The 26,208-nt window shown below is 39.1% G+C and overlaps 2 protein-coding genes across 2 annotated transcripts in view; both read right to left on the bottom strand.

Annotated features, from left to right (window-relative positions):
• The window catches only part of MYO5C (myosin VC), a gene marked incomplete at both ends in the record, with an annotated part of 33,391 nt that extends 26,349 nt beyond the window's left edge, over positions 1 to 7,042 (bottom strand). Inside the window, 8 exons of the mRNA XM_080626538.1 lie at positions 196 to 303; positions 903 to 984; positions 1,721 to 1,864; positions 2,415 to 2,571; positions 2,991 to 3,135; positions 3,370 to 3,535; positions 4,414 to 4,524; positions 7,016 to 7,042. Coding sequence (XP_080482664.1) covers positions 196 to 303; positions 903 to 984; positions 1,721 to 1,864; positions 2,415 to 2,571; positions 2,991 to 3,135; positions 3,370 to 3,535; positions 4,414 to 4,524; positions 7,016 to 7,042 — 940 coding nt within the window. The remainder of the gene's footprint in view (positions 1 to 195; positions 304 to 902; positions 985 to 1,720; positions 1,865 to 2,414; positions 2,572 to 2,990; positions 3,136 to 3,369; positions 3,536 to 4,413; positions 4,525 to 7,015) is intronic.
• A 4,055-nt stretch (positions 7,043 to 11,097) lies between these two features.
• MYO5A (myosin VA) overlaps positions 11,098 to 26,208 on the bottom strand; it is a gene marked incomplete at both ends in the record, with an annotated part of 97,016 nt that continues 81,905 nt past the window's right edge. The window contains 11 exons of the mRNA XM_080626536.1: positions 11,098 to 11,250; positions 12,134 to 12,214; positions 13,552 to 13,726; positions 14,554 to 14,836; positions 15,658 to 15,808; positions 16,506 to 16,595; positions 17,760 to 17,914; positions 18,319 to 18,465; positions 20,617 to 20,710; positions 22,666 to 22,740; positions 24,282 to 24,480. Coding sequence (XP_080482662.1) covers positions 11,098 to 11,250; positions 12,134 to 12,214; positions 13,552 to 13,726; positions 14,554 to 14,836; positions 15,658 to 15,808; positions 16,506 to 16,595; positions 17,760 to 17,914; positions 18,319 to 18,465; positions 20,617 to 20,710; positions 22,666 to 22,740; positions 24,282 to 24,480 — 1,603 coding nt within the window. The remainder of the gene's footprint in view (positions 11,251 to 12,133; positions 12,215 to 13,551; positions 13,727 to 14,553; positions 14,837 to 15,657; positions 15,809 to 16,505; positions 16,596 to 17,759; positions 17,915 to 18,318; positions 18,466 to 20,616; positions 20,711 to 22,665; positions 22,741 to 24,281; positions 24,481 to 26,208) is intronic.

Raw genomic sequence — 26,208 nt, 5'->3', positions numbered from 1 at the left:
TTGCCTAGTACTTCACCAGTCCAACAGCACAATGTACAAGCTATGAAAGAAATAATTTTGGTAATTACTACCACAGTTTTGGACATTTCAGAAACAATCCACCTTTGCCCACTTCAGGAAAACAAACCAACCAACGAACCCAACAAAAACAGACCATCGTTTAAATCTATTGAAAAGGTATCCCCAAAAAGTTACCCAGTAAGGCAAATGTCTTCTGAGTCTCCACCATATTTGCTCTGTCATCAACTCCTTCTATTACTGTGCTGCCACCCATTCTTGTGTAGTTAAATTCTTCTGCGCTTCCTATAGATAAGAAGCAAAACTTGTAATGCTGGAAAATTCACTGCGGATAGCCACTTGGTAACGACTCTTGTAACATCGGGAAAGTAAAGATGCTGTCAGATGACAGCTCTTCAGGGATGAGCTGAGTCCTCTTTTTCTGAGAGAAATCCAGGCACCTAACTAAGTTAAGCTGACACAAACAGGAATTCATCATTCCTGGCAATCTTAATACTCGATCTGATAAACAAACAGGAATGAAGACTGAGGAAACATATACCCAAGGTTTGCTTCTCACAGGTGGCATTAAAGCTTCTCTGCAGGTAAATGACTCATGCCCCTAAACAGTCATTATGGCATCTGTCACTAGAGAAAGTATTAGAATAAGATTTTCAAAGACACTTAGGTACCTAATCACGCACTGTTCAAGTTACCAGGGATTTGCTACCAAGTTCAATACAAGCAGGATTTATAGCTAAGTAACCTAAAAATCCAAGTCCCATTGTAAGTCTGTGAGATTTATGCTAAAAGCACTTAACGTTGTAGCATATCTAGCATGAAAATCCAATCTTCAAAATACTGCACTTCAAAAATGAAGAGTAGGTTATTTTCTTGAGACCTACCCAATTTGAGATGCTTATATTCAGGTTGCATAGCAGATGCACATAACTGATAAAATATGTGGTAGTTTCTCTCATTCTCTGACTGTAAATTAAAGCAAGGAACACCATTAGGGAAAGACAGAAAAGAGTAAAAAAAGAAACCACAAACAGAAAAACATTCTGTATTCCACACTACTGTAAAGTGATAATGATCCTTAAAAGATAAATTCTGCTGCAAGATAGTTTGGCAAAGAAATTGCCCAATATTAAAATGGCACATCTTAGACTTCAACAAGAGCTTTGAAAGAGATAAATTCAGGTATACTTTCTTTTCATTGCCAATATGCCAAGTTTTTTTCCCAAGGCTCTTACGCTACTAAATTTCTTCTGCTTGAACAACTATATACTAATAAGAACTGACAGATACTGCAATAAACAACTGTGCAGAGTGCCAGCTGAAACACTGCCCTGTGGTCTCTCAGAAAACTCTCTATTTCCAAACCATCCTTCAGGCAGCAGATACATAGAAGTATTTTTCATGGTACTTAAAAAGTTACAATAAGAGAAGAAAACCTCGTAAAACCAGTTTTATTAAGTAAGTGCTTTCTTTAGTAGATTATCACAATTATGCTCTGCGATGAGTCATATGCAATAAACCCTGGCCTTATAAATTTTCATCCATTTTTCTACCAAGACTCTCTCTGCCCTAGATACACTGTCGATTTCCAGATACAGTTGGCACGTGCTCCTGTTACGACTGAAAGACACAGATTTCTCAAATACTTCTTACACTTATCTCAGGGAAGGGTCCCCAAGATACATCCTCCACTTTTACCCACCTGAAAGACAACTCTGGATTTCTCAAGCAGGTATGTTCTCATGTTAGCACCAATGATTTGATAACTCTGATCAAAACTGATCTCAGTGTATTTTCCGAATCGACTGCTATTATCATTCCGTGTGGTTTTCGCATTGCCAACAGCCTACAAAAATTATAAACTGTTAAAATTTGGTTTACTTCCTTTTTTTCAGAATAACTTTGTCAAAACATGACTCAACTACAAGTTCCTAAAATAATAGGTGCTCAAGGATCAATCTTAGCATTGAGATGTGAGACTTAAATTTTGAGGCCTGAATGTGAAGATAAGCCTCAAGTCAAAAATAGCATAACACTGCATAAACTGAGAATTAAAGTTTTCCCATGATAAAAAAACTTAAACCAGTTTCTATTCCAATTAATAAAACCAAACAACTTGTTCAATATTGTTTTCTCATCATCTAACAGGATGTGGTCAGATAAAACTCTGGAGGCAAACTAGAGCCTCTGGAGGGCCACTGGTAAATTAGGTAGGACCTTGGTGTTCCTGAAGCTATTACCTCTTTCCATCAGTAACATTCAGAGGCTAAACTTCTAATTTACGTATCTAACTCAGGCAGCTAAAACATCCCTAAAGATTTCAAATGAAGGTTCCCAGCAGCTCCCAGATTTCTTTCCTTGACAAGTACAGACTTGACAGATACTCTGAAGCTTACCTCAGTTATTGGATTGGATGCCAATACTTTATCCTCCACATGGGCATTGCTGCTTGACTTACTCACAGTGGCAAAATATCTCATAGTGTATCTTGCAGACACAGTCTTTCCAGCGCCCGATTCTCCACTGACTATAATAGACTGATTTTTGTTATTTCTAAAACCAAATAATCAGACATGATTAATAAATAACTTAGATGCATCTAAAACACATGTATAAATGTAAGAATTATATATATGAAACAGATATATGAAAGCACAGCTGTGATCTACTCTCCTACCAGTTTCATCTTTTAACTGTTCATCTTTTAGTCCTCTTTGGTTGTAACCTCTAAGCTGATGTCACTGCTATTCACTCAGCTAAAAGAGCATTTTGCCCCTCATCAAGAATGAAGACAGTTATGAGTTCTAGAAATTCCTCATCTTGTTAAGGAATTATTCTTCTTCTAGTTAAGCTGCTCATTCAAAGATATTCTTAATAGCCAGTGGTACATACGCAGCTAAATTAAATGACAATTAATATTGACTGCACCAGACTTAAAATGTTATTTATTGACATTAAACAACGTACTGAACCTTGCCATTTGCTTGTACGCTTCTTCTGCCACAGCAAATATATGTGGATCCATGTCCCCCATGTTTTGCCCACTATATGCATGGATAATAGCATCTCCGTATATTGGCAACTGTTTATAGGGGTTTATTGCAACCAAAATTATTCCTACAAACAAGTGCACAAAACAAAAATAAAACACAGGTTAGTTCAATTAATGACAGGTTTTGTTTGGCAACAACAGTTAAACTGATACAAAGTAGTAATATTTTCTAAACTGGGTAGGAGATACTGATCAACAAACAAGTCTATACTCATACAAAAAAGAGTTAAAATACGCTTATCATATTGCAAACTAACCCAAGATTTCTTTTCTTAAGCCTTGCATTTTCCTTTGCTTACCACTATAGGTGTAGATAAGCCTAGACTCCACAAAACGAACTTTAAGATTGTGTAGAACAGCTGGTTCATGGAGATAACTAAGTGCAGTGAGATCGTTTTCACCAACAAGTATGTCAGGGTTTCGGAGCGGTGGCAAAGCAGCTGGATCAACAGGGTAATTCAGTTCCTGTCAATAAAAATGACTTGAAATATCTTAAAATGCATTAGTTTTGCCTAAACATAAATTGATCTTCTACCTTTACACAAAGTTACAGGGCCGATGAAGCCCTGTCTGATTCTGTATTTCATCAATTCCATATATCCCACTGAACTTAGGGGACTTGCAGATCATGAAATAAGATGGAGCTCTTCACTGTTTACCAAAGTGAACGCCACATTCTCTTTATTCACAGTATTTTGTACTGAAATCTATAAAATAGAAAATGCAATAGCTCTCTAAACACACGTGTATTTCAAGTGCTGGTGAAAACAGTAGACCAGCTGCAACCGAATGAACTGGTCAGAACTTAAGTCAGCTCTGAAACTTCCCTTACTTGCAACCCTTTGTTTTTCTTTTTGTGTTTCTTTCAACAAATCCATTTAGTCACACGTTTCATACTTGTACTTCTAGAACAGCAATGCAGAAATACTGTTTTAGAAACATTAAACTGGAAAGAATTCAGACACTAAAATTAACAGATCTTACTTACAGCAACAACTTGAGAGAGAAAAAAACCCACAACAGCTGGCTCTGTGAGACAGAACTGTGCTTGCCCTGCACTTCTGATTTACTTCAACTTAAGATGAGTTTCAGTGCTTGTTTCAAAACTGAAGTGATCTTAGAGGTACGTGCTCTGTACTAACGTTATACAAAGAGTAAAACTGCACTTTTCGTCACTTTAGGTAACAGCTGTTTTCTGTACAAATTTCAGTGTGACAAAATTCTGGTCACCACAGGGTTAGCATGAAAGAAAATATGGACAAGTCATTTATATCCCATGGATCCTGTGTTTCTACATAAACATATCCCAGCAAACCCCACAATAATTAAGGTTTTCTCCTTACAGTTCCATCTTCTAAATGCACATGGAGAAAACAGTCTCCAGCTTTGTAGTTTTTTGTGATTTCTGCAGACTGCCAAACTTCTTCATTATCAGGGATCCAAACCCTATTGTACTACAACAAAAAAACAAGGTAATGATTAGCTTAGTTATTAGCATAATACCAGACTGGCACGAAAAGAACAGTTTTCAAATGTCAATGCAACCTGAAGCCGAACTGGATGCCAGGACTCTATGGATTATTATTAGCTGTGTTCAGCAGGCTGCCTTTCTGTGTTTTAGCAATTCTTCATGAAAGGCAAACAAACGAGAGAGCAGACTCAAGCTCAGACATGTTTGTTCTGCTCCTGTTTAGCACAAGGTCTGCAGAACAGCGTGCAGGGGGCTGCAGAACAGTGGTGTGCAGGAGGGTGAACAAGGGCCAGACTGTTGCCAAGTTCTTCAAACCCTCTAACACTGAACAAAGAGAATAAAACTCACTTGAGACAGAGCCCTGATTTCTAAGAGATTTTAAATGAGCAAGCACCTAAGAAGACGTCTCATTTACCAGAACTGAGACTTCCCTCAATTCAAGTGTAGAACACTGACCTTAGGCAGCATTTTGCCATAGGTACACATGTATACACAAGAAAGGCTCTGCACAGGTACCTTTCTTTCAATGGCACTGAAGTGCAAGCTCCAAACAACATCTTCCCCTCTTACAGGGTGAACGTCAAAGACCATCAGCAGGTTTCTTTCTTTACAAGCAATCAGCGGGCTCAGCTGAGCTCAGTCCCAGGGTGGTACTTTAGCTCTGCCTCAGGGAGAAATGACCCTTCCTAAGAGTGCTTATTTCCAATGGAAGCGGGTGAATTGTAATTCTCTTTTACACATTTGAAGAACTGAGGCAACAGAACTACCTCCGGCCTTCCGAAGCGTGTTTGAATGCAAATTTGCTGTTGGAGACATCTAGTTCTCCTATGCTGAAGTTACAATGTTGAAGCACTAGCAACATCTTTACATGTGCTGACCTAGCAGCTATAGGAAACAGCATTCCTCAGAAGGATATAACACAGCTGGCTACCTCTGTAAATCAGGAATTCCTTCCTTCCTGAATGTGGAGTGTGTCCTCCCTGTTCTGCCAGGGTTTAACACAGCAGCAGCATCCCCCAAAGCCTCCCTAATGCATCAGCTACACATTGATGACACTGTTTTCAGTAACGCTGAAATCACTTCTTTTCAGGGATTTGCAGGTTGTGATCGCTTCTGACACCTCACCATCTTCCTTAAACCGTTTTTTATACCATATAGCGTGTATCTCAGATGGCAATGAAGACAACACTGAAGGCTATATTTGGATGTAAGGAGAGGACAGAAGGAAGGACAGCCTGAAAACCACCAGTACATGCTAATACTGAGTTTCTTATGAACCATCACTCCTCTAATTTGTGAGAAAGTAACACCAGAGAGCACAGGACCATTTAGTCCCCACTTGCACAAACAACCGTGCCATATAACCTGCCAGCATCTTTCTGTTTTGATAGATAAATGGTGTTAAATGGTTAACACCCTTCGTTTAATTTCCCTCTGTAGGGAACACAGGTATCTATATTCCTGGTCAGTTGAAACCAACTGTGCTTACATAAACCCATGAGAACTGCTGCAGCTGCTTAGTTGAGAAATTAAACTGAATCCTTTATTTGCTGTTGCTCTGTGTGGGTCAAGAATATCCCACACAGCGTGTTCCCATGTAAGAAAGTGAGCTGCACTAAGTCAGGGACAAGAGAGGGAGGAAAAAGCATGTGATCGAAGAGCTGGTTCTTCAGCTCCAGGAGCCTCCACTGGCAAATGCAGCCGGCCTACCAACATTCCCTTCTCCAGACCTGCCTCGCAGGTAAACACAGCAGAGTTTGCTCATTTTCAGATCAAGTTACACCTGCTCCGCTTCCGCCTGCCACACACTACTCCTGATGAAGAAACCCAACCATTCCTGCTTTCAGCTGTGCCCAGTGCAGTCCCAACACATCAATCGAATAAATATCCCTGCAGCACAAGGCTAGCAGCTGTTAATCACAGCAGGTGCTTTTGCGATAGAAGAGATACAGTCCTATAAGTGAGTAACTTATACCATTTAAAGCTAAGCAAACAAACGGTACGTCACACTACTGGTGACTACAGGAAGAGTGGGAAAAGTTGTGCAAAAAATACAGCAGCCACGTTAAAGAGGAGCAAACTTCGGTTTGTTCCCAAGTTCTGCCAAACACCCAATATCTGCACAACGAGAAGAGCCAGTACCCCACAACTGAGTGGCCAGGGAAGTGTTGTTAAACTCTGAAAGTGGTAACCGCTGGCTAGCACATCAGAGCCCTACACACAAAGGCCAGAAGTCTCAAGAAATGGGTATTTATCTGAAAAACCAGCCGTATTTTCCCGCTGCCCGGGGACTTCACGGCCGCCCCGATGTGCTGTAGCCGAGCTGCCCGAGGCGCAGGTTCCAGGTCCAGCGCAGCGCACACCGCGCAGCACAAGCGGCTCACGCTGTAACGCAGCACGGCGGTGCAGCCCGGAACGCACAAGCTCGCTGCGGCGAGGGCGGCCCCGCTCCTTCCCTTCCCCTTCCCGCTCACCTGCGTGTAGAGCTCGGCCAGCGCCATGGGGCAGAGCGGCCGCTCGAGCCGGCGGGGAGCGCTGCCGCGGCCCGCCCCGAGGCGCGGGGAAGCGGATCCCGGGCCGGCCCCGCCCGCAGGGCGGCTCCCGCAGGCACGGCCGAGCCGCTCGGGAAAGCATTCGGAGCCGTGCGGGGCTGTTCGTGCCGCAGCCTGCGGGGTGGCTCCCGCCTCTGACAGGTACACAAGTACAATGGAGATGCGGAGTACTCCCGGGCACCACGTTGGCAAAGCTGGCATCACGCGTACATCCTTAGGGATTAGGAATAATGGGTACTCCAGGTGGCAGAGGGATCACGAGGGGAGACGGAGCAGGGAAAAAAACCAGACACATCGTTAATCACCTATCAGACACCATAAAGAGGTTTTTCTAGCAAACTTAGAACAAGATGAAAACGAACATCTCAGAATTCAGTTAGTAAGCTTAGGGCACTCACAGGTATTATATTTAAATATCCTTCATGAGGAAGAAGACTTGAATAAACCTAGTACCAGGTTTTGGCAAGTGGATATATGCCAGAAGTCCAGGATCCGCCACCAAAGACGCACAAAGACAATGTTTTAGCAAAGCACAAACCTTCATTCTTATTTCAGTAACAGTATTTGGTGACAAAATACGCTAACAGAAGTGGGTTATGTCCAACAGAGTATTTCCAACCAAGCACAGCAGTTTATGGCACAGTGTTACTGTCCGGGTGTGTATTTACACAACCCTCAGATTTGAACCAACTCCCCTGGCAGTCAACATGAACTCTGCCACGAAGGTGCAGGGAACCTGTGTGACAACCCTGGGACTGTGCCAGCACACAGCGTCTGAACAACCACACGAGCAAACACAAAAATCCAAAGCAAATCCTAGTGTTGTATTTTTATTTGGACATTTTCCAGTGATAGCTATTAGGCTACAGCTTTTATGATGCATACATTTACTAAGTACAACATCAGACACTACAACGGATCAGAGCTCAGGTCATTCTGACAATGTTTTGGTTTTCATCTATGTACTGTAGTGGCATTGAGTGAAAACCTGTGTTTAAAGGCTTTATTTATCACATGAAGTATCAGCATCTTAAAAACCCAAGTGTTTACTCATAGTTTTTGTATGGTATTTGAAATGTGTTCAGTTTAAATGACAAATTACACAGACCTTCAAATTGCAAATGCTGGTGTTTCCAAGTTGGGAACCAGTGTTACTGGTTATCAATCCACTTTTCAACATTGAAGTTGGTATTTTTTTTTCCCCTGGGATAGATTAGATTAATTGCATTTAATGGACTTATGCACTTTCATGTTCCATTCCAGACTGTGTTCTAAACATCAGAATAAATGATCACTGGAATAAAAATACACCAAACTGAATGAGGTAATTATTGTGCAAATTCTCTATAATAACTGTATATAACTCTAAGGGGTTGTTGACAAGTATTTTTCCAGCATCCGATAAAATCTATCATAGCAATAGATAATAAATTAAAATATAAAAGATATGTCCACATTAAAAGAGCATGAAAATGATTCAAAGGGAAAAACCAAAACAAGTTGTTAAAATAAATCTGCAGTGTATTCCGTGGTTAAAGAGAGATTAGTCCTAAGGTGAAAGATATATTATACACCAACACTAAAATTTTACTTCTGAAAAGTGCATGTAAAATACTGCCATGTAAAATGTTTGGTGAGTTACCAACTATGCATCTCTTCCAACTTAAAAGTATTTTCCTTTAAAACATGTCAAGCAGCATATACTTTTAATGTGATATAAAAGTGATACCAGTCAAACCACTGAGTTTAAGGATAATACCTATAAATTACTAAACACTACTTTTTTTTAAGGAACCAAGATACAGTAAGGCTTTTTACAGGTAAACAAACTTAAAAATGAAACAAAAATACATTTAGGCATATATTTTAAACATTAATGCTTAAGTAGTGGATACATTTCCTGATCTATAGTAGGAACACACTGTAATGCCAATAGTTTGGTTTTCAACAGGAGAAAAAAATTATAGGTCAGCATGTTCTCAGGTATTTACTTTCCTAGCCTCATTACTGGATGTGAAGGCTTTCCCATTACATTCTCACAAATACAGTACCTCTAACAGCCTGAAAATTACATTATACCTTATCTGGAGTCACTTAACAGTAGTAGCTGTAGTTTCAAGAATCAAGTAACATTGGAAAAATGAGTGTTTGGTATACCATGCACAGGAAAACAATCCAAATCATTTAGCAAAGATCACTCAAAACAGTTACGCAATACACTATTAGATTCTTGGAAGTACTGGCATGACCCATCGAACATAACATGGGGCATACACATTTGAAAGGAAGATGACATGAGCACCTTAAACTGATAGTGACAAAATTTGGGTTGTCTGTACTACTGATTTTAGCAACCACACAAACAGCATCTCTGCCTCTCAAGTAAAACAACTGAAATGTTTCAGTCTGCTTAACAGCAAGGTTTTTTTCTGTGAGTTTGCAGGCAAACAGATTAGTACCAAATAGTCTAATAGTGTACCTCTAGGTTATTTCTCAATATTTTAAAAGAAATTAATGTTAATGCTAAGATACTAATTGTTATAATACATAAAAAATATTGCACAATGCAATTAAACAATGTGTGTGGCTTTTTTTTTAATGTGTATATTTCAGTCATACACCACAAACTACCTGTTTTTAAAGTTCAGAATAGGAAATCTAAGCAGGGCTTCTGTGCTTAATTTGCACATTGTGAAATGTGAATTCTGTTGTGAAGATATGTGAGACAGAAGAACCTTTCCAGTAAGACGTGCAAGATCCAAAATAACTCAGTTTCTTGTTATTGAATGGCATTCTGGATCTCCAACCATTAAATCAGCATGAATCATAGTCAAGTGACAGCATCATAGTCAAAACCTACTTAATGTTCTTGTCAACCTTTCAAAGAATGAGAGCCCTGGGCTACTGCAAACATTTTCTCGTAATTTTTTTCCTCTCAAATTCCAGAATGAAGGAATATTTTTTTTTTCTTCTTTTTTTTCTTTCTTTTCTTTTTTTTTTTTTTTTTAAGTGGCAAGAAACCAAAAGGGATCACACTCAAAACACACGCTGTCATTTCTGGGGTCTACAAACGAAGAACATTAGACAGACTACAAAATCTAAATAAACACTGAAATCATTATTGACTTCTGATCAGTTGCTTCAAGATTGTGTATTTTTTGCTACTTTTAAAAATAACTAAACATTTAAGTTCCAGTGTGCTACTTGTGCTTAGTTACCATTTTCCTTTATAGGTGTTATTTGATACCATTTGCAAAAATCCAGTTAAAGCAACAGACTGCATCAGACTGTAAATAAGGCTGGCAACAAAAAATGAAATTATCTTATTTTTAGTGCTTAGTATGATACTGTTGTACATTTAAAAGAACACAATATGCAGCAGCGATTTAGTATGCTTGGTAAACCACAGTGCTAACAAATGAACACCTAAGTTATAGCATATAGTGAGCTATAAGACTTATCACTAGGATTCATGTCAAACCGACATAAGTAAGTGGTTTAAGAAATCATTTTCTATATTGCCAGTTTGTGTTTCTCTACTCCAGTTTTCACAAATTAAATGTAACAGGCTCCCAAGTGACCGTGTATTCTACTACAAAATGCCTTACTTTCAAGTCTTCCATGTTCAGGGCTGTCCCTGTTGATCCCTGCCTATGAGATTACATACGGAGTTTAATTTACACTATTTAAATATGTTACTTAAGATCTAAAAATGTCTCTAGACAGCTGAAGACACAATTTTAGTCCAAGCCCGATTTCCATGTTCTGGAAATGCAAGAGTCGGTGATGTCCTCATAAATGCAATGACTGAACACAAATGCACATCTTTCTATTAGCCTCCAATCTGTGGTGCTGTTACGTAGTTTTCCGGTTACTTGTACTAGAGATCTGGGCATACATACAGAGTATTCAGAAAACATGTTTTCAATGGCTCACTATGTTTTAATGGGTAAAGATATGAGGCAACTGATTCTCCATCTAACACTGATGGTACATCCTTGGGATCAGACACGTGATATGAAGCCCAGGCCCAAGCTGGCTGGGATCTGAATGGTTTCTAATGCCAGAGAGGACGGATTAAATGGAAAAGTAACAGGGAAGATGTGTTTAGCATCCATGAGCAACTGAGGAGAGTCCTTCCTGTCTCGCAGTCGCATCTGCAAAGATAAGAAAGCATTCAGCCAATTATTCATTGATAATTACCATGTTGCAAAGAGGTAGTGTTTCATCTATGCCTACAGAAACCCAAGTGTGTACAGACACACACTCTATACTAACTTGACCAAACACATCTGCAACAATAATGCCTTTAACTGTAGTTACTTTTGTCATTTTCAGTGCTGCGTATCTTCCCCTTACAATGCAATCTGAAGATATTAAGATTCACTGCAAAAGGAAGAATTTGCCCACTATCTGGGCATCTTTTCAGTAAGTGAAATTATAGTCTTATACCTTCCCAATCTCCCTTATCCTGCTAGTAATGCAATTCAATTTCAAACAGACCAGAAGGATCATCTTTGTTTCTTTTACTTTGCTCTATTGGCTTTTTCTTTGGAGTTTTCAACACATTTCGTTTTCATCAATATATATAAAACTTATACAGAAGTTTTTATAACTTTATAGAAGTTAAATATATAAAATATGTATAAACTTATATAGAAGGGCTAAATGAAGAACTTTGGAATGAAGATAGGCCTCAGTTTTCAAAGCAGTTGGAACTTCTCATGCAGACACAGGTTTGATAAAAGTAAATTTGCATATATAAATGTTACCACTTGAAAAGTTGGCATAAAGCATAAAAGTGTGTTTTATGAGAACCCTCTCACCTTCCAAAAATCTCATAGAGGCTGACAGGGAAGCTAACATTTTCATGCAAGCCTGAAGGCAGTAAATTGTGATTGCTTATAATTTTAAGGCTGACAGCCTCAAACCTAGTTACTTCAGACTCCTGAATGTATTTCTGGATGCAAGCTATTGTGGCTCAGGAGAAGGTTTATTAGGAATAGTCAGATGATTGTAGATGAAAAGATATAGCCATACCTGTATTGTACGTATAAATGATACCAAGACTCTCTCTTCAAACTCGTTAACTGGAGTATACAAATTCAGAACTTTAACAATCTGTGAAGAAAAACAACCATTCTCAGGTTAATTTTACTGTTGAATCAACAGATGCATCCATGATTACTAATAATATACATTTTAAATTACCTATTTGAAAAAGAAAATTCTTTACAAGTATTCCTTATTTTTTGCTTCATTGATATATAGGGAATTCCATCATAATGGTATACCAATCAATATGGTATATGACTGCCTCCTCCAGAACATGTGTTGTTTGGATGTAGAAACTCTAAATTCCTACATGCATGTGGAAAATACCAAACTATGGAAAAAAATCAGATGATAAGTAACTGACTGTGTTCCTACACTCCCTGGAAATATGCTTTATTTCTCACCCTAATTTTGACCCTGTAATTATGACCTTCTGTAGCTTCCATTCAAGAGTCTTATGAGAGTGAGCTATTTCTCTAAAAATGGGGCTAAAACCACCAAAGGGAAGAACTGCATCAGAAAGACTTTAAACAATAATATGGGTTAATCTTGTAAAAAAAATGTATTAAAAATTCTCTTTGTTTTTTACACAATTCTCTTTAAAAACAAACCAAACTAAAATACAACACTTTTAAACAAAGTTAAAACACTCAAAGCACATGGAATTCTAACCTATTATTTCAGTAAAAAATGGATAGATTTTTCCAGCAATGGGAATTACTAAATCAGAATGACTGTATCAATGCAACTGCTATTGCCAACCCCATTGTGAAAGAAATGGAGAAATTTCTTCCTTTCCCTGATGGGAATGTTGAGTAATCATCAAAGATGCTTGGATTCATTTACTCCTGTTAAAGAAAAGTGCAACCTTATCTGTACAAAATCTGAGCTTTCATAAAGAGAAGTCTTCAGCTGTTCACTGCGATGTGCCTGGTTCAGCCTTCCCAGGCTAATGGGTACAGTAACTTAACACTTTTGTTTGCAGACCCAGAGACAACAGTTCTGTGTGAATTGTCCATTAACGGGATACTAACTCTGATGGCAGAAAGATCATTTCCTGGTATCCCAGGCAGAGCTACAGAGTACAGAGACGTCTTTGAGTGAAGAGCTTTCTCTAAGATTTTCACAGACTGAGATACTATGCATAGTACTACACACTGCACAATTTATTGAGATCCCTCTCATTTGCTCCAAAACTTATCTTGAACATCAGACCTCAAAAAAGGTCTGGTCTTTTTTTTTTTTACCCCTCCAACTTAATCTGTTTCAGTTTTAGTAATGCAAAACAAAGTAAGAAATCACTGATCCATGTGCAACAGCTGTGCAGGCAGGCATAGCAAACACCAGCAGAGCAGAGGACTGCTCAAAAGTGACAGCAGAACAGTCAATAACAGTTCACTTACCTGGGCAGTAGTCAGTGCATTGCACATTGAACAAATGGCTTCAGCATCCTCATCTGTTTTCTTTTTTACCTGCAACAACTGTGCAGCCTGGATGAGAGGCTCCAGGGTTTCTTTAGCCCCACTATTCATCAGATTTTTATCTCGTAGCCATTCTTCTAGTTGACTCACATTGTATCTGTACAAAGAGGTAGGAGTATCAAGATATTAAGGCTTGATGATGGCTAAATTGAAAACATGTGCAATTTCTATTCCCCAGTGTTTCTTCTTTGTCCTTATATGTTTTATCTTGTAATCTCTCGTAATTTTGTTTTCATACTCTTTCCTTCTGATTAAGACAGAAAATTTTGATTTTCAAAGCAGTCAGAAACTATGGCCCAAGACTTCCACTAACCAGCTTTTCCCATCTGTTTCTGTTCCTGTTAACTGCAGGAATGTTATAAGAAGAAAGACAAATAAGATTTTGCCCATGTAAAAGTACAGTGAGGCTTTTCAAGGTCACTTGAGGGGCTGGAATGCCTTGACTAAATTTCTTGGCATATGCCAGCAGAATGCATTGGACAACTAATGTCAGACACAGGAACAGAGTAAGATGGCACAGGACTTACCACAGGATGCAGCAAACTACAGGGTGGGTGAACACAGCAGGTATACAGTGTGCCACCAGCATACAAAAAAACACAGCATGTTTGCTACTCTAAAAGCTGAGAAAGCAACTATTAACATTTCACCTACACTTCTGATTCCTACTTGATGACAAAATACTTTTGTTTTGCTTTATCACACGTAGATGAAAGCCAGGTGGGATTTAGCCTGACTTAACCAAGCTCTTTTTGACTGAACCTCACACAACATCAATTTAACAGCACTGGCAGCTTTTGCATGTGGAAAAATAAATATGCAAAATGTATTTGCTTTTCCACCAAAATGATGTTGAGCAGTGTCAAGAGTTCACTAAGGTTTTCAGCAGCACATTCAAGAAAAGTATAACATATGTTCTCCCACCTTATCTGCATTCCTTTGCTCCACGAGCACATGTCCTTGCGCAGGAGAAGGTTATTAAGCGTTACGGCCCCAATGATGTAGAACATCTGCTTGACAACCTGCTTGATCAGCTCTGGATCCATTCCGTGCTGACACATCACTGAATGGAAGGAGTTCAGCTGCCGAATAATGGAGTCCAAAGTGTAGGTTCCTTCATCAGCAATACTGGACGTTCTCTTCCGCAGCCCTGTTGGTTTCACCCCTGAGACACCTTGGATTGTCTCATGCTCCAGCATTCCTGAAACTGCATTTGATTGGCAACATTATAATAATGACTGAAAACCACCAACATGCAAGCAAATTGTGGAAGATGGCAAAACAGTATCTACACAGGAAGAGCAGGGCTTTCTGCCTGCCACACTTGACCATGATTTCCAGCAATTCTGCGTTCTGCAGAATCTAAACTCACAGGGTTTATATAAAGATTCCATCATTTGTGTTTGAAAGGGAAGTCTAACTCTAGCTTAGCAAAGTACTTCTTTCCTCCCATGGTCATATGAGTAGCAGAGTCAGCAAAACAAGAGCTGTTCCATTCTTCTAAATGTTGTGATTGGAAAGCATAATGAAAATGTGACTGAGTACTGTCTGAGAGGAAAAAAGTATTTGTAATGAAAAGAAATCTCTTTGAATGTGAGCTTCATCCCTGCTATTTCACTGCCAATTCTGTCCATAATAACAACCAACCATTAGTCTCCATATTCATTTTAATTACAAGTTCTCATGTAATTGAAGTCTATTTTGTCCATGGGATATTTCCTAACAGATAGGGCAACAAATATCAGACTGTCCTAACAGTTTATTCCTGTAAATGCATGATTCATGACAAGCATGAATAAGGTATATCCATTTATTCTGGCACTGCCAAAAGAACCAGCCACAGTTTAGTTTTCTCCTCTAATCCAACCTGTCCAGTGTAGTCCTTGTCATCACTACACAGAATACCACTAGACATGGTAATGACACTCTACTGGTTAGGAAGAAATACAAGATACAGTATATAACCTCCATCACAACTTTCCATTCAGTACTACAGTGTGAAGTTTAAAGAAGTCAACTTTGCCTTACCAATCATTGGTTGCAGAATGTTTTCCAGCACTCGGACGAGTTGTTGGTATATCTGAATAGCCAAGTCACTCAGTACTTGTCTGTATTCGGCTAGATCAAAATTAGTGAGGCAGTGTTCATTTTGACGGGGTGTATTATGCTTCATAAATCCCTGAATTCATAAAATAACAGAAATTAATGCTCTAATGGAATACAAAAATATTACATGAGCCCAGTATTTGGGTTTTTTTCCATGTAAGTCACAAATAATACTTTAAAATAACAGCCACAGCCCTCAAAACTTTAATCTGGAACTTCTGATTGAGGCTAATGCTAGGATTTACTTTTCAATTGTGATTTGTACAACATCTGCTTCTGTGACTTGACACTTCAAGTATCTGACAGAGGAACAAACTCTGCCAACTTTCTGGCACTCAAGCATATGCATTTTCACCTGGTCATTTAAAGCCAAAAGCCCAATTAAGTCTGAAGAAGGAATTAGGCATAACACAGCCTCCAAACCTAAACTGGTCTGCCACAGTATGGTTAATGGGCTTAATATCGCCTTTTTCATAGGAAGTGCAGCAAATAATTACTAAACAATGTAATGGTAGCAGCCAGATTCTTCTACTTCATCTGAGTTGGCACTTCTGGGAGCACAATGTCATCCAGCCTCTGGGCCCCCATCCTGCAATAAATGGAAGCTGGTTCAAATCTTATTTTCCTGTGCTTCCTACTGATGTCATCACCACCATTCCAAAAAGTGAAGCCATTTTAAGAGACTTTGAGATATTACAGCAATTTGTTAGAGAGCAGTGCTCACAGTAGCATTGTAGAGCAACAGAAACCAGAGCAGGAACGCTGCTTACCTCTTCTCCGCTGTATTGCTTCAAACAGTGCAAAAATCGGCAGGTGTTAGATAGCCAGAAGGACACTGTTTCAAAGTCATCCCCTCTTTTCTGAAGATAAAAACAAACACATTTTAACAAAGACTGGTAGGAGGAATAAAATAATAAAATGTTAGCTAAACAAACACCTAAAATCCACTGTTTTGTAGCTCTAATAGCTTTGGTAACATACTAGAAAAGCCAAGTTTTTTATTGAAATACCACTGATCATCCTCCCTGTTTTATGTAGTATTTTTCAAGGACTTTCAGAATATGATTTCCACCACAGATACGAACTTTCTATGTTTTACAGACCTGCCCTAACTGCTCTGTGCAGAAAATCACTGGGCAGTGTGAATGTATTCCCAAAACACCCACTCTGTGGCACAGTGACTCTAGTGAAGAGCCCATCAGGGAGGATGGAATGATTCCAGCAGGAGGAGCAGAGAACAATTCAGTTTTGATGAACGTCGCTCACATCATAACCATTTTGGCAGCCTGAGAAGGAGAACAAAACAAAGCAACCAACCCTCCTCGCCAGAGAACACAGGATCTGGTAGATGCTGAGCAAATCAAAATTTCTAGAGCTCTGCAGCACGCACTCCAGTCGCTTAGAAATGCCCAGAAATTTTCTATGAATATCTAAGCTCCTGCAAGATTGTTTACTAAATGTAGCTTGATTAAATGCTTGGCTTTTGAGCACATCTGTCTCATTTAAAGACTAAAAAACTCCGTGAAGCATAATGCATATTTATGTCTTAATAATGCCTTCAAGATACCCCTGACCTAAACTCTCCGAGCCAACTCACGGCAAAGACTTCAGGCAGTAACATATTATTATCTGCAGGTGAAGCAAATGGAGAGATCTGTGAACCAAAACTGCAAATTAAACATTTTAATTAAGTGTTCTGGAAAAGATTAACAAAGACTCATTTACTATGCAAACTTCTGACTACATTCAAAAGTTTATAAGCAGAGCTTCAGAGGAGGAAGACTATTCAAATTAAAAAGAAGGTAGCTCTTTTTCCACTAATTCATCTATGGTATTACATGGAAAAAATGCTGTTGATGTAATTCGTTGCTTCTTAAGGTGACTTATTTGTGACTTCAGTAGGCAGAGTTTACTGATCAGAAATCCAGAGCCAATTCATTGAAAGCCTTTTCCTCACTCCTCTAACATAAAATTGAAAGCAGATTTTAAATTAACATTTTTCTAAACCACGCAGACTAACCAACCTTCAACACTTTTTTGATGCCATTGATGGTAGAAGTCAACAACGACCGCACTTTTTGGTCATCATTAAGGTAATCCGCATGGCGCACACACATGAACAGAATATATGCTGGTAGTCCTGGAATCAGGTTGACAGCTACCCCACGTGGTTTCAGCTCTTGCGAAAAACAAATACACATCGTCTTGTTAAGTGTAAAATCACTGGAAGATGTTCTATGAGGTAACTGCAACTTCCCCAGTTAATGGTACACATATATCTATATAGGGCCGCTGAAAACTAAGAGCCACCACTTTCTCGGCAAAATATCAGAACAGAATAAAATGAAAATCATAACTGCCTGCTAAAACCCAGGCAGGCACATTAGTATGTACACCACTCATCAGGAAGGATGATTAAATTACAATAGACATTTAGAATTTTACATACACTAAACACTGTCAAAACCAAAATAAGCTTTTCATTTCCTAATGCAAATTCTGTGCTCTTCCAATTCATTTTTCATTGTTCATTTTTCAGGGTGTGTGGGAGCAGAGGAGGCAGCAGATGTGAAAGCTGCTTACCTAAAATAAGATTCTTGACAAGTTTCTGTTCATCCTCCTTCTTATATTCCAACATGCCTTGGAAATCCTTTTCTTTCCGTGGAATGTTAACTGGACGAATGGGTTCATCAATGATTTGTCCAGGGGATATGTTCTCCATCTGGCCCACTGCAGAGGGAAAATGAAATGAATTATGAAATATTTTCCAGTGCATACCAGAGGAAACGATGACACTTCTAAGGAAGAACTCCAGCACAGAGAAGTAAAAATGTTTTCTTTGTTTCAGGATAACATTAAAAAACAAAACTCCCATTAAACAAAAAGACAGACTGTTGACAAACGTATCTTGGGGTGGCATTCCTCCTTTGAAGGACAGTAGAAGTATGTGAATAGCATCCACTGATACAAACTTACTGCTGATTTCCTGGATTTTATCATAGAAAAGCACAAAGTCAAAGCGATAGCTGTTAATCACTTAATCCCAGATTAATACTGCAAGGGTCACTGTTAATTGTTCTGCAAAATGTTGGTACTTTTCAAGCTTGATGTCTGTTGCCAGTTGGTAGGTTTACCTCAACCAGTAGCCAAGCACGCACACTGGCTCCAGCAGGACAGATAAGAGAATATTAAGAGCAAAAGTGAGAAAAATTGTGTGTTGAGAGAAAGATGGTTTAATAAGCAAAGGAAAGCGGCAGGGGGAAGCAAAGCGAAGGCAATCACTCACAACCCACAGCGGGATAGATACCCACCCAGCTTCCAAACAACAGCTACCTTGATTGCAAAAAAACCCCTCTTCTGGCTCCTGACATTAGGTGGTATGGATTATGGAATATTCCTCTAGCTAGTTTGGGTCAGCTGTCCTGACTGTCCCCATGGGCCTTCCTACCTCCCCGCTTACTGAGGGGGCAGAGCAGGGAAAAAGAGGCAACCACGACACAGTGCCAGCTCTGTTCAGCAATAGCCTGGTAACACTGATGTGTTACCCACACTGCTTTGGCCACAAATCCAAAACACAGCATCATACAGGCTGCTATGAAGAAAGTTAACTCCATCCAGCCAGACCTACTACACCTTTCTACATTAATTAGGTAATATACACAGACAAAACTATGTTTTCAAAACCATTTTCCCTATCCTGTGTTGCATACGAATACTGCTGTGGCCTTGCCCACAGCATTAACCAAAGAATACTGAAAGACTTTTTAAAAAGAAACTTAGCTTGAGTAACCTTTCAAAAGGACGTCTGAACTATCCACCCTGTTGTATACAATACCTCCCGCTATCACATTCAACACCTACACTCCACCTGATTAGGTTGCATGTTTATTTTTGCAAAGCAGAATTCAGCTTCATCCCATGAAAGCTACATCCTCTTCTCAAAACCCTCCTAGCTGCATGCAGTTATAAACTGTAACATCCTGTAAGTATGCTGAATGTGTGCACCTGTCAAATGGGATAGAAAACGCAGAAATCCAAACTGGAGATTAAGGAGAGATCCCACTAACTGAAGGATAATATACTCCTATTAATTCAGATTTAACCAGATATTGTTCTTTTCAAACACTGACAACTACACAGTCACTGATTTCTGTCTTAGTACTCAATAAGACAACTCATTAGGCAGCAAGCTTGTTTCTGGAAAAAGCAGATGACCATGAAAAGCTTCCGAGAGGTTAGGACCAGGATTATTTAAAAACAAATTCATACTTCAGCTTTATAACATTATTCATTGCTTTTAGCAATTAGAGTTACTTCACTTATGCAGAGACGTAGAAAGCTCTCAGTCCCACTAGTCCTGAGATCCTAAGGCAGCTCACGCTGACGCTCATAAAAATAAAATCAGCTTAGTCCGTATCTTAGCATCCTCATATTCCAGTTTGGCCAGCAGCTCCAAAAGGAAACCTCAAGCAGAAAAAGACACTCTCAGCATTCTTGGCTCCAGTGATATAGAAATTACCAAAGTTATACTGGGTATATTATTTCTGCTTGGTTCATACTTAGTATTGCTTTTGTCTTGACAAAACCAGGTAGTGTCTTTGAGTACACAGAGAGCCCAGGTAAGATGCCTTTATATTCAAACAGCTTCTGCCTCCAGAGAAACATCAATCTCCTTTACTCATTGCTCCAAAATATGATAAATCTTCTAAAGGTTTGTAAAGAAACACAGGTCTGAGTGTACCTCCTGTTTCTGGAATCAGTTAACAGAGACTAATACTACTGCAGACTTTGCTCCCTCACAAATTGCTAGAATAGATGGATATGATGACAACAGGATCATAAAAAGTAAACCAAAATCTTTCTCACAAAATATAAAAGTACCTTCAAGTTCACCGATCTTCTTAGCAAATACTTTCAACTGTTTCTTTAACTTGCGAACAGTTTTGTCTTGCTTTTCAAGCTGCTCCATTAAATCCTATAAATTAGAATGAGAGTAAGATTATGATATGAGAGAAATCCCACAACGTGTGGCAGAGACAAAATCAGTGCTGTTAGAATTACAAGGCAGTGAGGAAAGCTGAACAGTGGTGCCATCCTCTGGCTGAGGTTTGCAAGCTGGTATGCTGCCTATAACACAAGCCAAATATCACAAATATTAAGTTATGTGCAGCAAGACAAAGGCAAAGCTCTTAGGCAGGTATATTCTGCAGACACTCAGAACTAGGTCAGCTCTTAGGAAGAAGGTGTTTTGCTGCAAACACATCTCCCTAATGCTTCCTCCCTGCTCTTCCAAATGCCTCACGGAAATAATTTTCTTCATTATTTAACAGCTAGCCCGTATTTCTGCATCATTTATTCATGCCTTCAGGACTGACTCATTATTCAGACCTACCCTTTTTACAAGATGATAAGAGAGAGATCTGCAGAAGGACCATAACTTGCACTTGAATTTACCGAAAAATCAAACATGCAGCATTTCTTGTGATGCTCTGCCATTTCCCTATTGCTTGCTGTCATCACATTTCCTTACACTGAAAATGGTGTCTTGCATCTTTTTATTCTGCACCTGAACAACACCTAGCACCCAGAAGTCCTACTTTTGCAATGAACCTGTATTTTTCCTTCAAAGGAGCACTCCCCAGAAGTCTATCTTTGAATAATTCTGTGCCTGTGGTATTGCACTCATGAAATAATCATGTAACTAAAAAAGGGGAAGTAAATCTAAAGGAAGCAAAACCTCAAGCTCAAACAAACCCTGAGAGCCATTCCAGGGTAAGGGTTGGAAAGCAGCTTAAAAGAAAAGTGCCCTTTCATAAGCATGATTCTTCCTGGCACTGGTAAGAATGTAAAGGACCATGAGTTCCTTGCATCAAAAGCATCATCTGGGAAACAACACCTCCCCTAAAGTACTGAAAAATATCATTGCAGCATGGGCAACAACTTAGAATTAGGTAGAAACTGTTCTTAATCATGTATTTAAGAGTTCACAACCTAATATAATATACCTGAGCAGCAAGATACTAGGCCTGTTGAAAGAACAGAATTGAGGCCATGCTTCATATTAAAAGCAGTATTCAATTTTGCAACAGAAGTTCTGTTAATAACACAATATACTTTTGTCAGATACAACAATTTCCCCTGAAATTAGCAAAAAATATGTCCAAGTCCAACAGACTGTTTCAAATGCATCAGTGAAGGAATGTGGCTTCTGAACCACAAGTATGTGAGGGGGAATAAAGTTCTTTCTGCAGTTCCTCTAAACAAATTGAACAGATTTCACATCTAAGATTTAGAATATCAAAATTATAATCTTACAAGCTTGCATATAGTGCCATCGTTAATATTTTATAGTGTTGCCTTCAATATGATTATGAAAATACTCTTTCCAATTTTATCCTACATAATTTTGCATTTTTTGAAATATATTTAAAGGTTATGTACTTTGATTCTGATATTTATTCACTGCAGATATCAGCACTGTAAAGAGATTCATGAACAAATTCAGGCTATGACGGGACTGCTGGCACTGTTCACTTTGATAAGTTTCCATATGACCAAGCCCTTATTTTGCTGAACTGAATTTAAATGCACCAAAGTTTTAAAGCAAGGAGTGGTTCCGAAAATTGAGAATCTTTTGCATCATGTGCATCTGTTTCAGGGCAGCATTAAGTACTATTCAGAAAGAAGCTGCTTTGCTCATAGTGCAAGACTTATATTAGTAACAAAACTGTGCATCAAAAAGAGACACAGATTACAACAAAGGACACTAAGACTAACAAAAAAAGCAGTGAGGGAAGTAATTGGCATTGTGAAGCTCTCTGCAGGGGATTTCCTTTGAAAGGGAGAAAGGGAGGCAGCCTGCTTTTCAATTAGTGCTCCAGAAACAGCAAACAAGACAACAGAGAAACAGGGTTCACGTGATCTACATACAATCATCCGTTTGTAAAGTGAAATCCGGTACAATTGATACTTCTTGGGATCATCTGCATACAACTCCTCATAAAACTGCAAAAATAGGTACAGGATTGTTTTTTTCCCCTCCCTTGAGACACTGATACTTCAGTAAGCACTATATAAATTAAATCAGAGTACAACAAGATCCATAAGCTCTAATATTTAGATAGTTGAGTCCTTAGCTGTGGTGTTTGCATCAGCCTCTCCCAGACAGAAGCTGATGTAGATCAGTTGCAGATGTTTTAAAAACGGGCAGTGCTAATATTGTGAAGGCCTGGAATACAACTTTTGTGAGAACCCAGCCAGGACATTTTCTTATGCTAATCAAGAAGGGATTGCAGTGAATACTGCCATTCTAATATCTCACCTGGAAAGCCTGTAAAGTATTTCCACTCTAGGGCTAGGAGTGCAAAAGCAGCATATACCTGACCTGAAGTGGACTTGCAATACTCAAACATCAGAAGTGAAATACAAAGGAATGAGTCTATATTTCATGAGCAAAATTACATTCACTGTATTTGAAAATAAAGAGAACTCCTCTGCAATGTAATTACGTGACTGTGTGTTGCCTTGGAAACGCAGAATGTGATGAGTAGGTCTCTGGAGGGAAAAAAAGGCTAAAAATGATAACATATGACTAAGCAGCGGGAGGGAGCTGTCAAAGACAGAAACATTCACCATTTACCTTTGCCAGTGGAAGACAGTTGCTGCTGAAGGCAAACTTATACTTTCAATTAGTTTTTCAACATCTATTAGATGAATTATCTGATGCATTCCTCAAAAACTTTGGTACTAAACCAAGTAACTTCTATAACATATATAAGCAGGAAAGACTACACTTTGGAATGTTTAGAGGAAGTATTGACACTCAGAGCTAAGATTTTTCTTCCTGAAACAGCATGGTTCCTTTTACCAATAAACAGTGATAAACCAATAACATTCATGGCATAACGTAATAATATAATAACATGGGACTCTCCGGAAAATTTCCCCATAAAAGAACTAGCCTGCATATGAAGAATACACTCCTTTGCAGTGAAAGGTAAGGAGTTTCACCCCACCTTTCCTTCATACAAAAATGTGCACTAAACAAAGAATACCAATTATTACCTAAGTGACTTCTAACTTTCTTTTTCTTTTTCTGAAACTACTTTATCTTCAAAACATACTGAATAGCTGGAGCTCGTAACACAGCACATTATCTGTGTAGCTTCAGGAAAGGGGGAACAAAAGTGGCACTGATAATTGAAGAACTATGTCAGAGTGAAATAAACAAACTAACATATTTCAAAGGAAATACCACTACTTGGCACTAATATTTTTTGACCTCCCTGGTATCAGCATTCTATTTAGCAATGATTGAACTCATCAGTTGACAGCTGGGATCCATGAGCTTTCTTCATGCCACAAACTTCAAGCAAATTCCCTGAAACATTATTACTTCATCAGCAAGTCCATTATCTTACCTACAAAAAACCCACTGCGCTTACACTTGATTTTTTGCAGGTTGCCATCTGATAACTGATAAGAACTTACAGGTACAGCAAGTCTGCAAGTCCCCTCTCCTGCTCTTGCAGCATCATTTCCCTTACCAAGTTCTCATTAGTCAGCCGGGTGATCTCATGCTGTAGACTGGCTTCAATGCGGGCCTCTGGAGGCAGCTGCAGATTCTGTGCTAGGAGCTGCTGCTGGCGATTGTTTTCCTCCTTCAGACTTTGGATCTCACCTCGTAGTGATTCCAGTTCGTTCTCGTGGCTCTTCTTCTGCGACTGAAGCTGAGACTCCAGCAGTCTAAAGAAGTTGAGCAACAGTTGCGTGAACACACTTAGAAAGTCACATCCCCAATTCTCAGAGGGAGTGTAAAGCTTTAGCTGCTGCTCAGGAACAATTAGCCAGGGCTTGCAAAGGAAAATGAAAAAGGCAGAGTACTCTTTAAACCCTTCAGTATGCCTTCTAATTAAATTGAGCTTGCATGATCAAAAAGTGGAGAGAAACTAATTGTGACACTGCTTTGCATTTCCCCTGTGACTGAACACATACTCTGTGTGGTGCCACTGAGAACATGTGTCAATAAATGTAATGATAAGTCACTGCAGATTGTCATTGCTTTTAAAGGGGCTTTAAAGAGGTTTTACCTCTCATCAAATCAAACTGCGTAACATGAAGACGACACTGTTGGCTTAAGCTAGGACCCTGCAATAGTAAAGGAAAATCTTTCTAGAGTTAACTCTCTTCAGTCAGAAACCAAGTAATTGCAAATGCACATAAATAATCTTTATTTTTATATTTAAACCAACATTTTGCAGAGGGTTGTCATTAGTGCACAAAAGGTTAACAACAGAACCAAACCCAGCACTGGGATCTGGGAGCTCTATTTCACCCTCACCACTGACTCGCTTTTCCCCCTTGGGCACCTCATGTCTCAAATTCTCCTCATGTGAAATGGGGATAACACGTACCAGCCTCCTTCGGAGCAGTGCTTGTGGGGATCTACTCTGCTTGCAAGGCACTGACCAAGTGCTCTGACTCATTTCATACATACACACACAGAGGAAATGACATTACTAGTGACTACTAGTGTTCAATTAGACAACCTTTCAGGGTTTAAATATGCATAAGGCAGGCACATTTATTAGTAACCAGACTGATCAAGCACGCAAGAGCAAATAGCATTTACCTGCATTGCTCTGCCGTTTAATATAAAGGTTCTTGTCTCTACAGTGCTAGGACAAGAAGCAAGAGGCACAGAGCAAACACTCACACCCTGCTCTGCAGAACACTTGCTCCAAGTTAGATCTTCACAGGCTGATGAAACAATGTTAGGTGTAGAATTTGTTAGCACAAGAAAAAGAAAGACTTTCATTAGTAGCATTCATTACCAAATACCTCCTCCTGTAGTTTCTGCTACCAAATGTGTATACTGAAGATGATCAGTACTGCTGATCCATTGAATAGGTTGGCAGAAACCATTTTGGAAGTCTGGGACACACATATGGATACGAGCTGTGCACACAGAGCCAGAACTGCATTTTGTAGCAAGGCAAATCTCGCCCATTGCGTGGCCAGCATGCAGTCTGCAGAGATTGCAGTGAGTGCACTGAGGCTTGAATGGCCCCACAATGAACTTGTTTATTGGTTATTTTGTGTCTTACATTTTGAATCTGGCATGGAGAAGAACGTTCAGTTTCTTGAACTTGAGTCATAACAAGGAGACTGAGACCCGTAACTATTTGAAAGTCAAGAGTAGGCTGAAGCCACTCAAACTATAGTTTGATGATTACTAAAATGACTGTACTTCTTTAGCCTGAAAAACTGTATGGGACATGAATTTTGATACCTGACATAAAGGCAGACAAATAATACAAACTACAAATCTTTTCCCATTATGGAGCTTCTGGTATTTTACTGTCTATTTTTGTGCAAGTATTCTTACAAATTATGTAATAGTTGCTGCACCATCTTAACTTTTTAAATGATAAAACTTGGCAAGTAGAAAGTTCTGGGGACTAAGTTTGAGGA

Source organism: Psittacula echo (genome assembly GCF_963264785.1).
Source record: "Psittacula echo genome assembly, chromosome: 10".
Taxonomy (NCBI): Eukaryota; Metazoa; Chordata; class Aves; order Psittaciformes; family Psittacidae; genus Psittacula; species Psittacula echo.
Note: the sequence above shows the minus strand (reverse complement) of the source record. Positions and strands in the feature narration are given on the sequence as shown.